The following is a 19,870-nucleotide window of genomic DNA, read 5'->3' as shown; positions in this document are numbered from 1 at the left end:
TGGACTCTCCAATTTTTAATAACCAGCAATTACTTGTTGGACACAAGCCGGTTAATATTCCTCAATGGCAAAGGAGGGGAGTGCATACTCTGGAGGATATTTATGATAAGAACGGCCTCCGTGCGTTTCAGGACTTAAGAGAATTTTATGATCTTCCCGGCGAGTCCTTCTTTCTTTACCTTCAACTAAGGTCAGCACTGAGGGCGCATGGCGTACCGTGGGCTCAAGCCTTGCACCCACACCCCTTCCTCAGGCTCATAGTGGACAGGACGACATCCAGAGGGTTTGTCTCCGACTTTTATACGCTCTTAATTCAATCCACGTATAAAAATGTATCATTGGATACAATCTGGCGTGTGGATATCCCGGAGTTGGACCCCGAGTTTGACTGGGATGATGTTTGGGCAAATGTGGCATTATCTTCCCGCAACCCCAATCACCAGCAAATTAATTTTAATTATATTCATAGGACCTATCTTACACCTAGGAAGCTATTTGCTATGGGACTGATAACCGACTCTCGGTGCACTTTGTGCTCTCAAAAGGCCACTGGCACTTATATGCATATGTATTGGGATTGCCCACCAGTGGCCCGCTTCTGGAGGTCAATAACGGACAAACTTTCAGATCTGTGTGGCTTAACTATCCCATTCACAGCTGTTACGCTACTCCTGAACGATATAACGACACTACCCGCGTCCGTACAACTGAAAAGGGTTGTCCTAGCGGGCGTCACAGCAGCGAAGAAGCTAATAGCAATGAGATGGAAGGAGCCTGAGAAGCTTACAATGATTAACTGGTCCCTAACTCTATTGGATGTGATTTATCTTGAGATATCCACAGCCCGGGTGATTGGGGTGGGGCAGGCTGGAATTGACCTGTGGTTCGCAGCAGCTGAGAAGGTAAAGACCGCAGTGTGCGGCTGAGCGGGGTTGGGGTGCGTGTTCGGGTGAGTCCGGCGGTCTCTTGGGAGGGGGAGGAGGAAATGTTTTTGTCTGTCTTGTCCCTTGTCTTGTCATCTTGAGTTTAGCTGGGGATATTATGGGGGGGCAGCTATTTAACTAGTTCTTCACTGTTTGGCCACTTTTACACGGTCTCTGTGAGTCTATGGAACACCTCTACAGGTTTTTGTTTTTTCATGAAGGTTCATTGCTCTGTTTTCAGGTCGTGTTCCCCCAAAAAATGGTCCTTGTGGTGGGTTGGAGATGTACGTTTTATTAATATGGGGTCACACGGCCGGGAATCGGGACTGAACACTGGGAAAGACCATTTATTAGATAGTACCCCTTGGAATTAATTTAGTAGGTTGAACTCTGGTTTCTTTTCTCTTGTCTGTATAATTGTTAGTCATTATTATTATTGTTTTTGTTATTTTCTTGTGAAGTTCTATGTATTGTGATTGTGGTTAATGTGTTGTCTTGTTTCGTGAGAATGTCAATAAAAAAATTTGATCAAAAAAAAAAAAAAACTTTATGTAGGGTTGCGCTTATAAGACAAAGAATGTGCGTGAGCAAATCAATAACGTAAGTCCATTCTCATATTACGCAGGAGATAATGAATACCACCTGTATCTTAGGAATTATATCTATGGTACTCTAGTAAGGCAGCGGGAGATACTGGTAGGGTCCCTCCGGTTGTAAGCCAGCAAGGGGAGAGGATTTGTCGGTAGTAGAGTCTGGGTCAACGAAGAATAGAGAGACTCCAAGTACAGGAGACGGTGCAATAATCTCTTGATCCGCAGACAAATAACAGCTGTTCTACGTGGCATGCAGCTCCGCATGGAAGAAAGCTAGCCAGCCTCAGGCTTCTGAGAGGCGGGCTCGACGTTGCTCCTCACAGGGTAAATCCCACACAATTGTGGGTGTAGGCGATTCTCCGCTCCATCAATTACAGGACCAAAGCAAATATAATCCAGCCGAAAAGGGCTATGTAGTCGTCGGGTAGGTTATCCAGTGTACATGTCCACACGGTCCTCGTCTAGGGCTCCTCGGGTGAAGGCGCCAGGGTAAGCTGCCCAGCCTGGATAAGCACACTAGCTGGTACGAGGAAACGTTGGTGATGCTGGTCACTGTAGAACGGTAGCCGCACGATACACTATACATAAATAGACTATTACTGAATTAATAGAATAGGTCGAACTCGACGGTACAGCGTTAAACTCTGATACTTCAGTTATTAATTCGCACGCGGTCTCAATGCTCTATTTGGGGCCAAACAGGCCATACTTCACCGCACGTTGTATCGTGGGTGAGGCTTCAACTTATTGGGTAACTCTACTTCTGTATTCACCTGCGCCGTATTTATACGTTAGGTGAACAAACTAGTACCAGCTTTATTCCTGTCTCGTATCCTTGCGCAGAGCCGTTCATGCCCAGGCATGTCTTTGGCGGTGACTTTGAACTAGACCCTGGGGGTATGGCAATGGCGCCTAGGGGACCGCTGTCCAATAGGAGAATGAAATATTATGGTCTGTACTAGGTTAAAGGGATATTCCGTGTATATGTACAAGGAATACACAAGGGATATCAAACGATATACAAATATTATGCAATATATATCAATCAATAAATATATATATTCGGTTTAATCTGATCCTTCGTAACAGCCGCCTCCTAATTAGTCCCACCTAATTAGATAAGCAGAGACAGATTAACCGCACTGTCCACTACTCAATGTCTGTTGTGAGGGTAGGCAGTTCACAAAGTCAGGGGGTCATGGTCGTCATCAAGAGTGTCGGGGAGCCTTGGCAACTCTATCAGCCTCGCCACGGGCCGGGTGTATGTCCGCCCTTGGACGAGCACTTCTGCCGCTCTGACCCTTCCGTCGGCACCAGTGATCACTTTGCTTACGCGGCCGGCCGGCCACATAGCTCGGGGTAATGACTGGTCGATAATCATGACGACTGTTCCTTCTGTCAAATTGTCTCTTTCTTTCACCCATTTCTGGCGGGTCTGTAGAGACGGTAGATAGTGGAGTAGGAAACTGTTCCAAAACTTGTCAGCCAATACTTGACTGTACCTCCACATTCTTCGGCCGTTCGCTTCTTCAGGCCTGTACACTGTCTGTGGTAGCGCGGGGTCCAGCCGCCCCATCAAGAGAGTGTTGGGGGTGACTGGGTCGACATCTGCTACATCACTTGAGACGTAACCGAGGGGCTTTGAGTTCAATACTCCCTCGATCTCCGTGAGGACTGTCGTGAGGACTTCTTCCGCCACGGTCTGGGCCCCAAGCACGGCGTACAGGGCTGTCTTTATTGAACGTACTTCTCGTTCCCAAGTTCCACCGAAGTGAGGTGCATTCGGGGGATTAAACTGGAAATCAATCTGATATGGAGCGAGGTGGGTCTTAAGTTCTGGGCCCATAGCTTGGAAGCTCTCTCTCAGCTCTCTTTCTCCGCCTTTGAAGTTTGTCCCGTGATCAGACAATAATATAGACGGTTTCCCTTTCCGCGATGTGAATCTCCGGAAGGCCATAAGGAATGAGTCTGTGCTCATGGTTGGAAGGAGTTCTATGTGTATCGCTCGGGTGGTCATGCATTTGAATACAATACCCCACCGCTTCTCAGTCCCTCTTCCTTTCTTTACGTACAGCGGGCCGAAACAGTCCATACCGGTGGAGTGAAAAGGCTTGTCGCCGAGTCGGAGGCGACAGGGGGGTAGGTCAGCCATCCGGGGTATACTGGGCTGTGCTCGCCATTTACGACAGTCTAGACAAGTCCGCTGGAAGCGTCGTACTGCTTCTCTCCCTTGCAGTATCCAATAACGACGTCTGATCTCCGCGAAGACTCTCTCTGCCCCGGCGTGGTGCACGTCCTCGTCGTATTTCTTTATGATAAGCTCTGTGACCTTGTGTCGGCTGTTTAAGACTATCGGGTACTTGACGTCATCCGGTAAGTCTGGGGCTCTCCTCAGACGACCACCCACTCTGATGAGATTATGGGCGTCGCTCTCAGGGGCTAGGTGGAGCAATCTGCTGTCTGACGGGACTGGCTTTGATCCCTGTAGACAGTCTAGCTCGTCGGGGAACGAGTCTCTCTGGGCTCGTGGTAGCAGAAGGAGTTCTGCTTCTTCGTAGTTAGCTGCAGTAATGTCAGTAGTGGGCTGAACCTCTGGGTGGTGCCACAGGAATGTCTTTAGCTGCGCACTCTCAAGGGTGAGGCAGTCGTCTATGTTGGGGTCTGTGGGGACGAGTGTGTGTGTCAACCCACAGAACATAGATTTCTTCTTCTCTGCCTCCTCTTCACTCGCCTCCCGTGGGGTGGGTGTAGGCCACTCTTCTTCCGGGAGCTTGAGGAACTCGGGCCCGTCACTATATAGATTGTGACGGGTGAGGTCATCCAGGGACATTCCCCGGGTGATGACGTCAGCTGGGTTGTGTTTTGTGTCCACATACCTCCAGCTTGCTGCTTCTGTTAAATCCTGGATCTCTGTGATTCTGACTCCCACGAAGACCTTGTATCTACACAAATCGGACTGGATCCATGTGAGTACGGTCATGGAGTCTGACCACAGGATTGTTCTTTGTACCGGAATGGTGAGTTCACGTTGGATTAACGTGGCGAGTTGCGCTCCTGCTAGGGCTGCGCAGAGCTCTAGACGCGGGATAGATTGTTGCTTGCGGGGGGCTATTCTTGAGCGAGCCAGGATGAAGGCAGTATGTATTTCTCCTCCCTCCTCTCGGGCACGCAAGTAGGCCACCGAACCGTAGGCTACTTCGGAGGCGTCGCTGAAGACGTGCAGGTCCATCTGGCACGTCTCCGGCCTCACTGTGGGTGGGAAGTAGCTGCGGCGTATGTTGACACCTGGGAGTGAGCTGAGTTCTGTCTCCCACTCTCTCCATGTGGAGGCAAGGTGTTCGGGTATGGGGTCGTCCCAGCCCTGGTCCTTGTCCCATAACGCTCTTACAATCATCTTTGCCCTGGTGGTGTAAGGTAGAATACATCCCAACGGGTCATATTGTCTGGCGAGTGTTCTGTATACACTCCGTCTTGTGGTCGGTAGTGCAGTCGACCTTCCCTGCTCCTTGGTCAGGGGTGTGTGTTTATAATGGAGCGAGTCTGTTTTGAAGCGCCAGACTAGTCCTAATGTCATTTCTTGGGCTTCTCCTGGGATGGTCGCCATCCAGGTCTCGCTGCTTGCTGCCTTGTCCTCTGGGGAGAGGCTGCGCAATACTTGAGGGTCGCTGCTGGCCCACTGCCGGAGATCAACGCCGCCTTTGATCAGGGAGGCGCGGAGCTTGAGTAGGAGGGCCTCGGCCTCTTCTGGCGTCGAGACGCTTTGCAGACAGTTGTCCACGTAGAAACTATTTCCTACACTTTGTCGGACCTCTTCATCAGCTGCTGGGTCCTCTGCGACGTGTTTTTGCAGTGCAAACGTAGCACAGCATGGGCTGCATGTGGTTCCGAAAGGGAGGACTTCCCATTGATAGATGGATGGTTGCTCATCCCCGATCCTCTCTCTCCATAAGAACCGCAGCAGGGGCTTGTCCTCCTCCACTAGTCGCACCTGCAGGAACATCCCTTTGATGTCGCCGCTGATGGCCACCTTGTCTTGGCGGAAACGTAGTAACACGCCTAGTAGAGAGGGGCCGAGTGTTGGGCCGGGCAAGAGCTCTTTATTCAGATTTTGTGATCCGATCTGGTAGCTGCAGTTGAACACAATACGATCCTTGCCGTTGTGGTGGACTTTGTGGTGCGGCACGTACCATGATTCGGTCGTCTGATCGGCCTCTTTAATGTCAATTTTCTTTATGTGTCCCGCTGTGATTAGCTTGTCAATCTCAGCGCGGTACACAGTCGTTTGAGCGGGGTCTCTGGCTAGGCGCCGCTCTGTGTTCAATAGATACCGCTCCGTCGCTTCTTTTGGGGCGTGGAAGGTAGGCATACCCTCTCGCCTCAGGAGTGGAGTTGCGTATCTCATCACTCCGTTGACTTTGACTCTCTTTGTCCCCCGCTCGAGGAGGGCTATAGCATAAATGTCTTCCTTGGAACGAATGTGTTTCTTTTCGTTCTTAAAGGGCATTGTCTCTAGTGTCCATAGCCTCTCGACATGCTGTAGGAGGGTGGTGTCTTCTTCTGTCACTCTGGAGTGGAGGCAGCTAGTGGCTGCTGTTCGGTTAGGAGACCTAGAGAGGGGGCCTTGTAGTGTCCATCCTAGGCGGGTCTCGACTGCTGCAGGACAGCCTCTGGGCCCAGTGTGGACCCGGTCCATCGGGACGATGAGGTGTGCATGGTCGGATCCTATCAGCAGGGTCGGGGTGGCACCGTCTATGAGCGGTATAGGTAGTTGACGCAGGTGCACATATTTATCCATCAGCTTGGCGATGGGGTAGGTGTACTGCGACAGGCCTATGTCTTGGCTGGTGAAAGCGTTAGTGATCCTATACCGTCTCTCTGGCTGCCCGCTTGCTGCGATAGTGAAGGAGACATTCTCGCCCTTTATCGTCTTCAGGTCTCTTCTTATTGTCCGAATCGTCATAGTTTCTTCGCTCCCCCGCAGCCCCAGCTGGGCCGCAGCGGACGCGAGGAGAAGGGTCTTCTCTGACCCGTCGTCAAGGACGGCGTAGGTGTCCATGACCTTGTCTTCGTAACTCAATGTTACGCGGACCACCTTCAAGAGCACCCGGGCGCCCCCGCTGCTGGCGGGGTCAATGTACATAACACTTGCCTTTGTGCTGCTTGAGGGTGCAGGCTTTCTTCTGTTACTGTCATGTAGGACGTCCAAGTGGGCTCCGTCACACCGACTACACCTCTTCTTTAAGCGGCAATCGGCTGCCATGTGACTGCGCGCACATCGGTAACAGCGTCGGTTGGACTTTATCCATTGACTCACCTCGTCGGCGGTCATCTTCTTGAACGTGTCACAGTGTGACAGCCAGTGTTCCTTTTCGCAGTACGGGCATATAATCTTCCACTTCTCTTTCATCGAGGGGGTACTGTGGTTCTTGTTGCTCGGTACTGATTCGGCTTGGTGCATGACGGTCACCAGCCTGCGGCCATCGTTTGCTCTCCTAGGTCCCTCTCTGGAGCTTGGCGTGCTCCGCACGAACGTATCCAACCGTAGGCTGTTGACTTCTCTCGCCAGGAAGTCGGCTAGGTCTAGGAGGGATGGCTCGGGACCGTTAGGATCACGGTGGTCTCTTTGCCGCCTGAAGCGCTCTTGTCGGGCGGGCGGAAGCTTCTCTAAAATCCTCTCAACATTAGAGTTTGCGTACAGTTCGTGCATACCCTTTTCCTTTTGCGCCCCCAGCATCCCTACCAGGGATTGTACCTTGATAGACAGGTCATCTAGTGAGCGATTGTCTGTGGCTGGGGGTAGACGGTCAATATTCCTTATCTCTTGTATTACGTAGTCCCATATGCGTCCATATCGTTGGTCGAGGGCTGCTAGAGCCGCGGTGTATGGGGTAGTAGAGGTGGAATATGCCAGCGCTATATTGTGCGCTCGGGGCACCTTGAGGTGCTTGAGTAGGATAGCATACTTGTACGGTTCATCAGTTACATCGGACATCATTGTCTCTAAGCACATTCGTAGCTCTGTGTACTGTGCTCTGTTCTCGTGTGTGAAGTCCGGGAACGTCGGTGTGCCAAGGTACGATGCCATGGATGGCTGGCACATCGGTGAGCGTTGGAGGAGAGGCCTCCTAGGCGAGTCTCCTCTTACGTGTCGTGGTGGGCTGGTACCTGTCGGGTACCAAGGCCCGCGTACCCAGGTGCTGTTCCTCGGGGCTGGTCGTGCGTCAAGCTCACCCGTGAATTGAGTCGGGGGTCTGTAGCGCAGAGCCGCGGGGGTAAAGTCTGGGCTGTACTGGACCTCCTGGTCCTGTGGAGTACGGTGATGCTGTTGGGCTTGACTCTCCTCCTCTCCCTCTTCTTCTTCTGGCAGGTCATCTAGATCCTGTAGTCGTCTATTTAGCCTCTCCGCGGTATAGGCCGGTTCTTCCCTGTGGCTGGGTCTCGCTTGGACCGGTCGGGGAAGGGGTTCGGAGAGGGGTATAGGCTCTCTCTGTTGGCCGGGCTCAGGGTCGCTTGATCGGGTAGGGGAGGGTGCCCTTGACCCTTGTCTTGACGAGGCCCTGGAGCCCCGTGCGGAGGGAGGCATTATCTGCGCTTGTAATCGGTCGCGCTCGGCTTCGCGCTTGGTGAGAGCGAGGTCGCGCTCTGCTTCGCGTTGGGCACCGGCGGCGGCGCGCTGGGCTTCGGCGCGGTCTCTTACCATATTCTCTTCCGTCTGGAGGCGTCTAATCTCTAGGCGTAAGCGGTCTTCGTCACTCCGTTGCTGCGCTTGAAGGCGTTCTCGTTCCATGGTAGAATGTTCGCGCTCGCTAAGCGTCTGTGCTTGGAGTCGATCGCGCTCGGTTGAGGCTGCCAGGCTGGCGATAAAGGCCTGCGCCAGCATCTTGTCCGCCTCGCTGGGGGAAGACGCCAGTGGAGGTGATCGGCTTCTGGTAGTACTCGTTGGAGATCCGTTCTCCTGTCGCGTACCGAGGAGATCCATCTCCTGGGTGTGCGTCTCTTCTTGTGGTGGGTCGGGTTCCATCCCTGGAGGGCTTTCTTTATCCTGGAGCTCTCCGGGGACTACCTCGTCGACGTTGGCGGGGGGTAAAGTCATGTCAGGTCCCTCCTGGTCCCCACCGTGAGCTTGGTCAGTTACGTTAGAACCCACTAGGGTCTCTACTGGCGGGGTAGCCTGGTCGGTAGGGTTGGACATAATTTTACTATCTACTTTTTCCGCGTTTAACGTCTGTAGAAAGCTAGGTAGTATACTGGCAACGTAATCCTCTAAGTACTGAGGTGTCTGCCGTCTACGCTGCGGGCGATCTATTTTAGGAGAACCGTTTGTGGAGTGTTCATCATTGGCCATGTCAATATTAATACTACTATATTAATATTACGCTAGTTACCATCCGGCTCTACTGGCCATACAGTACACAGGTATATTAGATGAACACTTCCCACAATGACACGGTTCCACACAAAACTGGGTTTAAGAATATTTATTAGCAGCAATGATAGTATATAACAATACTTTACGTAGGGTTGCGCTTATAAGGCAAAGAATGTGCGTGAGCAAATCAATAACGTAAGTCCATTCTCATATTACGCAGGAGATAATGAATACCACCTGTATCTTAGGAATTATATCTATGGTACTCTAGTAAGGCAGCGGGAGATACTGGTAGGGTCCCTCCGGTTGTAAGCCAGCAAGGGGAGAGGATTTGTCGGTAGTAGAGTCTGGGTCAATGAAGAATAGAGAGACTCCAAGTACAGGAGACGGTGCAATAATCTCTTGATCCGCAGACGAATAACAGCTGTTCTCCGTGGCATGCAGCTCCGCATGGAAGAAAGCTAGCCAGCCTCAGGCTTCTGAGAGGCGGGCTCGACGTTGCTCCTCACAGGGTAAATCCCACACAATTGTGGGTGTAGGCGATTCTCCGCTCCATCAATTACAGGACCAAAGCAAATATAATCCAGCCGAAAAGGGCTATGTAGTCGTCGGGTAGGTTATCCAGTGTACATGTCCACACGGTCCTCGTCTAGGGCTCCTCGGGTGAAGGCGCCAGGGTAAGCTGCCCAGCCTGGATAAGCACACTAGCTGGTACGAGGAAACGTTGGTGATGCTGGTCACTGTAGAACGGTAGCCGCACGATACACTATACATAAATAGACTATTACTGAATTAATAGAATAGGTCGAACTCGACGGTACAGCGTTAAACTCTGATACTTCAGTTATTAATTCGCACGCGGTCTCAATGCTCTATTTGGGGCCAAACAGGCCATACTTCACCGCACGTTGTATCGTGGGTGAGGCTTCAACTTATTGGGTAACTCTACTTCTGTATTCACCTGCGCCGTATTTATACGTTAGGTGAACAAACTAGTACCAGCTTTATTCCTGTCTCGTATCCTTGCGCAGAGCCGTTCATGCCCAGGCATGTCTTTGGCGGTGACTTTGAACTAGACCCTGGGGGTATGGCAATGGCGCCTAGGGGACCGCTGTCCAATAGGAGAACGAAATATTATGGTCTGTACTAGGTTAAAGGGATATTCCGTGTATATGTACAAGGAATACACAAGGGATATCAAACGATATACAAATATTATGCAATATATATCAATCAATAAATATATATATTCGGTTTAATCTGATCCTTCGTAACAACCACCGCTGTAGAGTGGTAGGCTATCAAACCATGAGTTAACTAGCAGTGAGGCTGCCACCAGAAACACACACACACACACACACACACACACACACACACACACACTGGAGACACACACACATGCACGCACACACACATGCACGCACACGCACACACACACACACACACACTGGAGACACACACACACACTGGAGACACACACACCACACACACACTGGAGACACACACACACACCACACACACACTGGAGACACACACAAACACCACACACACGCTACATTAGCCTGAAGAGGCTTTTGAGAAGGCTATTTATGTTGATTACTTTTATATTGAGCGTGTGTTCTTTGTTTTCTCCTCTGTGCTGGGGCTCCAGAGAGGTAGCCTCTGCATGCTTTAGTAATCTTATTAGCCCACAGACTATTATTATAGTACTGTAGTGTAGACTATAGACTAGTATGCTATTTAGTAGACAATGACTTCTAAATCTGAACCTTTCAATTAAAAAGTTGTAAGAATGAACAAAAGGATCTTGATGATATCCCAATCCTTCTAAAAGCTTTTCTAAATGCTGGAAGAAACCTCCGCCAAGGCCTAACAATCTCCCTACTTTGCCATTACCTTCAAATTGGACATTTTACTGGGTAGATGACAGAAACAAGAGTTGGTGATATTGTCAGTCTCAACAGACCCAGGCTGTAAATCCATGGCGGCACTAGAACAGAGGTTCTCAAACTTTTTTTATACCACAACCCCATTTTATTTAGGAATTTCTTTGGCGACTCCACACTTCCAAAGGTAGTAGGCATGCATGTTTGTTTTGGTGGTGTAGAGAGGATGGTGTTGCATGTTGGTGTACTGTAGGTGGTGTAGAGAGGATGGTGTTGCATGTTGGTGTAGGTGGTGTAGAGAGGGTGGTGTTGCATGTTGGTGTAGGTGGTGTAGAGAGGATGGTGTTGCATGATGGTGTAGGTGGTGTAGAGAGGATGGTGTTGCATGTTGGTGTAGGTGGTGTAGAGAGGATGGTGTTACATGTTGGTGTAGGTGGTGTAGAGAGGATGGTGTTGCATGTTGGTGTACTGTAGGTGGTGTAAAGAGGATGGTGTTGCATGTTGGTGTGTAGGTGGTGTAGAGAGGATGGTGTTGCATGTTGGTGTGTAGGTGGTGTAGAGAGGATGGCCTCTAGGGGCCTCTCTGTGTGGCTCCATGGCTGAACAAGCCTCGAGAACAGGGGTTCTCAAACGTTTTTATACCACGACCCCATTTTATTTAGGATTTTTTTTTGGCGACCCCACACTTAATGTGTCGCGTAATTTCAACTTGGAAATAAGGAATATCAAAATAAAAGCACACGTTGTTGAACTTGATCATGCATATGTAGACACCTGAATATGTCTAACAATAATTCAATGTGTCTAACCTAATTCCTTGTACTCTACTGTTTTCAGGATAACGTTGTGTAAACTCCCTTACCTAACATTGACATTTAATAGTGGAGCATGCACTGGACTGCCGCCAGGGGGAGCTGGTGTGACGTTGGGCAGGAGAGACAACAGAAGAAGAAGGGCTGGCTGAAGGCAGAACTCAGACAGCGGGACAGCCTCTTCATCTTTTCTACACAGAAGCAAGCGGACGCGTAGAGCGGAGCTCTAGACACTAAGGACACGCGAGATATGACCCCCGTCACGGTGCGGGTTAGTAATGTTGTATGCGATAGCTTAGCTTCCAGTTAATGCTAAAGAGACATTGTGAACAAAGAAGCAGACGTGTTACTGCCGAAGAGTGTGGTAGATATGGCACATGTTGCGTTTTAGTTAAAGTATAGGCGACAGGACAGGGGGTCGTCCCGATCCACAGTTTAGCTTCAGTTAGGCCTAGCACCACAGTTTAGCCCGCGTGTTGCTCCACCACTCCAGCCCAGCAGCGGACTACTCAACGGACGTCGCGGCACTGCACGCACCTCCAGCAGTCACCTGCCTAACGTCCACCCAGCCCTGCCTCCGGCTACCACGGGACTTCTCGAGGGCCATCTCACCACACAGACGTTCGGTGGTGAGAGCAGGCCAGCCCTTGGTTAAGTACCCTCCAGCCAGTTACCGTGAGCACTCCGAGTGCTGGAACCTGGGGTAAACATTCTCTTCGTGCGGCGCATGCCCTTTTAGAGGCGAAGAGAATCAGTACTTTGAACTGGCACGTGTACCATTGATTAGGGGCGGCCCGACGTTTGTTATTTTGGGGAATGTCGGCTTAGACAGGTTTTTGTTTCAACTGTGGGCCCACTGTATCTTTTGGTTAAATGTGTTGTGTAAGCGGGAAGAGCTTTATTCATTGTGTTGCGTAAGCGGGAAGAGCGTTATTCATTGTGCCTCGTGTAAGTGGGAAGAGCTTTATTCATTGTGTTGCATAAGCGGGAAGAGCTTTATTCATTGTGCCTCGTGTAAGTGGGAAGAGCTTTATTCATTGTGCCTCGTGTAAGTGGGAAGAGCTTTATTCATTGTGCCTCGTGTAAGTGGGAAGAGCTTTACTCATTGTGCCTTGTGTTAATAATAGGATAGTAGCTTCAGTAAAGAGAACTAAATGGGATCACTGTGTGCGTGTCCGTTAATGTGTTGTCTTGTTTAACCCCTTCCTTTCGGGTAAGGTATATTATTGTTTAACCCCTTCTTACCCACGGCCTATACATCATTGGGACAGGTCTCTGCTCATCAGCAAGGAAAGGTACTGCTTTGGGGAGAAAGTATATCATCTATCACTACTGCCACCGGGTGTGGGAGGGTGCAGGAAGTATTGGGAGAAGTGTGGGTGTGTGGGGAATTACTGCGAGTCGCCCTGGAGGGCAAGAAGGACCAGCGCACCACCCCTAAGTTAGTAAATCCTAGGCCCCATCCACTCCCTCTGCTAAAGCTCCACTCTAATACTCCTGCACTACAGTCGGGGACTCCTGGTGACAGCGTACATCTACTCTCATAAAGCAGGGATAATCCACCCTGCTACACATAATTATTAGAAAATGAAATTACAGCACTATGATATCAATGCAATGGATGAATATTATCAACAAAAGCAACGGAATTGTTTCTGTATACACATTTATAAAACTAGGCATATTTAGCCCAAATATGTATGTTGCCAGAACATAAAAAAAGACAAGAAAATGTGTTCACATGCACTTTTCAAGAATAAAAAAAAAACTAGACTTAATGGGACGGGTGTGCTTGTACATTTGAACAGTTCCATGATACGTGGCTGCGTTGTGCTGAGAAAGAGAAGGGGACAAGCTTTCTCGGCGCAGCATTACACAACACTGGGTACTCGTTCCGGACTGATTTGCAAGGGCCTGTCCAGTGAACTTGACTTTCTCGTCACACGAAAGATCAATTTGTGCATCCTGCTCAGACAGGAGGCCTGTTGCGTCATGCGTAATGAACGGATCTAGTATCCAGCTGTCCAAATTGTCCGTGCTCTCCGTGTAATAGTTCCGAAATTGTTCAATGAGCCCTTCTATGTGGCTACAGATGATGGACTTCAAATCCTTTTTTGCAACATTCTGTTCCTCCAAAAAGCCATCAAGCTGAGTAAATACCCCAAAATCTCCGCTGATTATCCTGGAGTGCCACAAACGGAGTTCCTTAATCCAGCTCTCCATTTTAGCTGAGAGTCCAAACATGTCTGTGTCCGGACCTTGTAGTCCCAGATTCAACGCATTGAGGCGGTCAAAGATCTCGGCTAGATATGCCAGCTGTGCCAGCCATTCATTATCAGCACATTTCTCTGCCATTGCGTTGTTTTTGTCTGGAAGGAAAATCCGCACTTCTTCTCTCTCTCTCCGTGCTTCAGACAACAAACCTATCCATTGCGAGTGTCAAGGTTACACACAAAAGACGAGACGTGGTCTCCGCTGTTATATGTGCGCAGCAACGCAGGATGTAGTGAGATGTTGGAATACTGTGTCGGCCTCCGTTGATGAAGGGGCGAGACATACATGGCAAATACAAACAGCTTCCAGGTGGAAAACTCAATCTGAGTTGGGCTTGTCGGTTTTTCTCTAGATTTCTTTTAGAATTTCTTTTTTGCCAATTTACCCCACTGTCACCTACCCACGACCCCACTTTGGGTCGTGACCCATAGTTTGAGAACCGCTGCACTAGAGGAATGGTAATGCAAACTGAAGGTGTGGCCTGATGCAGGCACTAGAGGAAAGGTCACAGGGTCAACAATATATTTTTTTTAATATGATTGTGCAGACAGACAGACAGACAGACAGACAGACAGACAGACAGACAGACAGACAGACAGACAGACAGACAGACAGACAGACAGACAGACAGACAGACAGACAGACAGACAGACAGACAGACAGACAGACAGACAGACAGACAGACAGACAGACAGACAGACAGACCTAACCTTCACAGTCTCTCCCGTAGTGGTTGGGGCAGCACCGGGGTACCCAGGACTGCAGCTGGCAGACTCTACTGCAGCCCATGTTAAACCTGCTTCGCGGAGACAAGAGGAGGCTGTGGTCATACATGTCGGGCCCGTAGAAGCCCTGGTTGTAGAAGTTAAATCTGCCTATCGACAGCTGACGACAGATCTGCGTCTTGCCCTGGGGGGAGCAGAAAACACACTCCTGAAGTCTTAAGGTGATGGTGATGGTGGTGGTGATGGTGGCGGCAACAGTAGTAGTAGTAGTAGTAGTAGTAGTAGTAGTAGTAGTAGTAGTAGTAGTAGTAGTAGCAGTAGTAGTAGCAGTAGTAGTAGTAGTAGTAGTAGTAGTAGTAGTAGTAGTAGTAGTAGTAGTAGTAGTAGTAGTAGTAGTAGTAGTAGTAGCAGTAGTAGTAGTAGTAGTAGTAGTAGTAGTAGTAGTAGTAGTAGTCACAGTAGTAGTAGTAGCAGTAGCAGCAGTAGTAGCAGTAGTAGTAGTCGCAGTAGTAGTAGTAGCAGTAGTAGCAATAGCAGCAGTAGTAGTAGTAGTCAGGGGTGCAGTGGTCATGCCACACGGTACCACGCCGTCCCAGCACTTTTCTGAGCAGAAGTACGCGCACGGATGTGCACGTGTGTGCACGCGCGTGCACACAAAAATGTGTTCACAACTTTCTGTGTGACAAATGGTCCCGACTGGAAGGATGAGACCTAAAGCACCCAACGCGGTACCGTCCAATGGCGCACTGTCTTTTCTTTTCGGCACTATTTTCTAATTTTTTGGCGGAGGGACACCATTTTTTGTGGCCATATTACGAACACCGGCCCCCACACACACAGCAAGTATCACTCCGCAGCTCTGACCAGAAGTCTATAAAAAAAAACGTCAACCGCAGCTCCCGTTTTCCAAACTTTCCCCCAGAGCGAGCGGTCGCACAATGAATTTTCTCCGGGGATTCCGCGCCTGCCTGTACATTTCGAAACGACCGTGTAAGTACTGTGTTTACTAATCTGTTGGACTTCTTATAGCATTCGTTAACTTTTATGACCGTCTATAGTGTTTGTGAGATGTTTTTACAGAGATTCTGGTCATATTTTCCATAAAAAATCTTGTTTTGAAATCTACCGTGTGCGACTAGCAATTTCCCCCCAGGGAGAGTTACCTGTGAGTTGGCTAACATTCAGCGCTAGTTGCAGGCTAGCTGCAGGCTAACGGCAACACAGTTGTCGTATTTATTTCGCAAATGCAGTGTTTTCAAATAAGCCACATTGCTGTATTTAGTGTATTCATTAGTGGGTCATATTCCTATATGTAACATATCTCATTTTATCAACTTAGAATTGACGGCAGTGTCTAGATGCTGGAACTAGCTCCCATGCTAACAGCACCGGCTGAGATCCAGGAACAGCGCCGTCATTCCCCTACCCAGGACAAAACGTTCAAGAAGGGCGAGGTTCTAGAAGGAAGACAAGGCTCTATGAAGATAATGGGGTAAGTTTGAAGAAAAATTTTAACACACACATGAACGTTTTATAATTATCATCACAATATGTAAATAAAAAAAATATATAATTTTTTTTATCAAATCTAGTCTCATTAATTAATTAATAACTTTTGAACAATAGATGCTATTTCTAATCTGTCAGCTGTTCTATATTACCAACAAGATTGTCTACATTCCATTCAATATACATAAATCTGATTTAAGCAAGGAAAGTGTAGTTTAATACATTTTTATCTTCCAAGTTTAATTTCAACAAGTTCAAGTGCAACTACATATGAACCATAATAATACAAATTATGATAATAATCATACACTTATTTTATATCATTGGAAAGCCCTAGTTGTTAGCTTTAAAATGGCACCAAATATGAGGTACTTTGAAATACCCAGTAACTAATAATCTATCACAAACCAATGCAATATCATGTTCAGGGATTTCCTAAATACAAGAAAGCTCTGGAAGAGTTAAGAAGGAAACTGTCCTTCTGTAAACTGTAAGTTACATTGTTAATTTAGTTTGTATTTACTTTTCTAGTTTAAGTTAATTCAATTAAAGAAATTGTAACTACAATATTGTATCTACAATTACATTTAAAACATTGTTTGTTTTTCAACCATATCTGTTGACAATATAATTTCTTTATATATTGAAGGCTACATCCTGCTACCTTTTTCAGCTTCTCTATTTCAAGGCAATATTTACAAAAACTAAACTAAAACTAGTAATTTCCTATACAAACATGTTTCCTACTATTTGTGCATAATAATCATCTGTTCTGTGCGCACGGGAGGGAACATGTATGCGCTCTCATTTAAACAGAGTACAGGCACTTCTGATATTACGACTGCACCCCTGGTAGTAGTAGTAGTAGTAGTAGTAGTAGTAGTAGTAGTAGTAGTAGTAGTAGTAGTAGTAGTAGTAGTAGTAGTAGTAGTAGTAGTAGTAGTAGTAGTAGTAGTAGTAGTAATAGTAGTTTTATTCAGTTATGACACACAATGCAGTCAACGGTCTTTGATTTTGGTACAGTACTGACTGAAAAGGTACAGGCTGAAGCATAATGCTTATACATGCCTGTCCTATATTCATATGAAATTAAGAAAATTCACTATTTATTAATGAAAAAGATAATAACAAAATAAAGATTATTCACATTTGTAACCCTCAAAAGCGAATGACTCATTCTTCAACTTATATCAGCATTGTTCCATAAGTTAACCCCAACAATAGAAATACATATTACAATAGGTATTTCCACGATAGTAGATATTTTACATTTCAGAGGGAAGTAACATTCACATGACTGACTGTCCACTTAAACCTAACATTCACATGACTGACTGTCCACTTAAACCTAACATTCACATGACTGACTGTCCACTTAAACCTAACATTCACATGACTGACTGTCCACTTAAACCTAACATTCACATGACAGACTGCCCACTTAAAACTAACATTCACATGACTGACTGCCCACTTAAAACTACCATTCACATGAAACCTAACATTCACATGATGACTGACTGTCCACTTAAAAATGACAGACAGACAGACAGACAGACAGACAGACAGACAGACAGACAGACAGACAGACAGACAGACAGACAGACAGACAGACAGACAGACAGACAGACAGACAGACAGACAGACAGACAGACAGACAGACAGACAGACAGACAGACAGACAGACAGACAGACAGACAGACAGATAGATAGATAGAGATAGATAGATAGATAGATAGATATATTACTGTATCTTTAGATGAGAGGAGACATTTAGGAGGGTTCACACAGCTTCCACAGCGACCCTGAAAGACAGGATCCACATGACACCTGAGATCAGCTGGAACTCTGATAACTCTAAAGATGAATCACCTGTCATGTCAAATCTACCTGTTAGGGTTGCCACAGGACCAAATCTACCTGTTAGGGTTGCCACAGGACCAAATCTACCTGTTAGGGTTGCCACAGGACCAAATCTACCTGTTAGGGTTGCCACAGGACCAAATCTACCTGTTAGGGTTGCCACAGGACCAAATCTACCTGTTAGGGTTGCCACAGGACCAAATCTACCTGTTAGGGTTGCCACAGGACCAAATCTACCTGTTAGGGTTGCCACAGGACCAAATCTTTAGGGTTGCCACAGGACCAAATCTACCTGTTAGGGTTGCCACAGGACCAAATCTACCTGTTAGGGTTGCCACAGGACCAAATCTAACTATTTGACAGGGGTCATTAGGGTGCTGGCCTTTTACTGACCAGCTGATTGACCAACTAACTAACTAACCAACTAACTAATGAACTAACTAACTAACCAACTGACAGATTAACTCACTACTCACTATCTTAACTGTCACAGTGTGCTGTAACAACCTAACTAACTAACTAACTAACTAACTAACTAACTAACTAACTAACTAACTAACTAACTAACTAACTAACTAACTAACTAACTAACTAACTAACTAACTAACTAACTAACTAACTAACTAACTAACTAACTAACTAACTAACTAACTAACTAACTAACCAACTAACTAACTAACTAACTAACTAACTAACTAACTAATAAACTAACCAACTGCAAGATAACATAAGTAAAGTTTTAAAATGTGAAGCATCATCTATAATGACTGGTTACTAACTCAGTCACGGTCAGCCACTCTGCCCCTAGTGGCGGTTCGCAGGAAATGCACCTGTAAAGCGCTGTGTATCCTTCCTTCTTCTTCATCATTACAAATAGTGTACCATGCCTTAGGGAAAGCGAGTATCTTATTGAAATGTTTTTATTATTATGTTTATATTTTTTATGTATTGATCTTTTACTGAAATGTTATTTTACTGTACTTTGCCTATTGCCGTACTTTTATTACTGTTGTCTTATTAATGTGATGCTTTATTTTTAGTACCCGGAGCTGCTAACTGGCTAACGTTATGAGAGCTAACGTTGCTACCTGCTGTACCCGGAGCTGCTGGCTAACTGACGTTATGAGAGCCAACGCTGCTATGTACTGTACAAGTGCATTGGTTTAGTGCACTTCCTACTTCCGGTTGCCGCTAAACAAGTACAAGTGCATTGGTTTAGTGCACGTTATGAGAGCTAACGTTGCTACCTACTAGATATTGGTTTAGCATTGGTTTAGTGCACGTTATGAGAGCTAACGTTGCTACCTGCTAGTTATTGGTCTAGTGCACTTCCTACTTCCAGTTGCTGCTAAACAAGTACAAGTGCATTGGTTTAGTGCATTTCCTACTTCCTAACTGGATAACGTTATGAGACATAACACAAAGACGCTATGGCTTGGAAAAGCCTGATGGATCCATGAGGCTTGGATAAGCCTTGTGGACCCAACTCTTTAGATGAGGGAACGGGTACATACGCACACAATACGCGACCACTGATGGATCCGTAGGGCTTGGATAAGCCCTATGGACCCAACTCTTTAGATGAGGGAACGGGTACATACGCACACAATACGCGACCACTGATGGATCCGTGGGGCTTGGATAAGCCCTATGGACCCAACTCTTTAGATGAGGGAACGGGTACATATGCATACAATACGCGACCACTGATGGATCCATGGGGCTTGGATAAGCCCTATGGACCCAACTCTGACCACTAATAAAAACGTAACTACTCTAACGTTATAAGAGCTAACATTGCTACCTACTGTACAAGTGCATTGGTTTAGTGCATTTCCTACTTCCGGTTGCTACTGAACGGACCTGTTTGTGCGGACCTGTTTTCACAAACTGGTCAGCAAATGACTGTTTTCATT

At 47.3% G+C, this 19,870-nt stretch overlaps 1 protein-coding gene across 2 annotated transcripts in view; it reads right to left on the bottom strand.

Moving 5' to 3' along the window:
* Nucleotides 1-19,870, bottom strand: part of stab1 (stabilin 1) — a 335,483-nt gene that overhangs the window by 146,072 nt on the left and 169,541 nt on the right. For both annotated transcript variants that reach the window (XM_084317601.1, XM_084317602.1), the window contains 2 exons: nt 17,840-17,896; nt 14,568-14,766 (listed from right to left, as the gene is read on the bottom strand). In XM_084317601.1, the coding sequence (XP_084173727.1) occupies nt 14,568-14,766; nt 17,840-17,896 (256 nt within the window). The remainder of the gene's footprint in view (nt 1-14,567; nt 14,767-17,839; nt 17,897-19,870) is intronic.

This window comes from Notolepis coatsorum (assembly GCF_963971535.1).
Source record: "Notolepis coatsorum genome assembly, chromosome: 6".
Classification (NCBI taxonomy): Eukaryota; Metazoa; Chordata; class Actinopteri; order Aulopiformes; family Paralepididae; genus Notolepis; species Notolepis coatsorum.
This window is presented reverse-complemented; position numbering and strand designations above follow the sequence as displayed.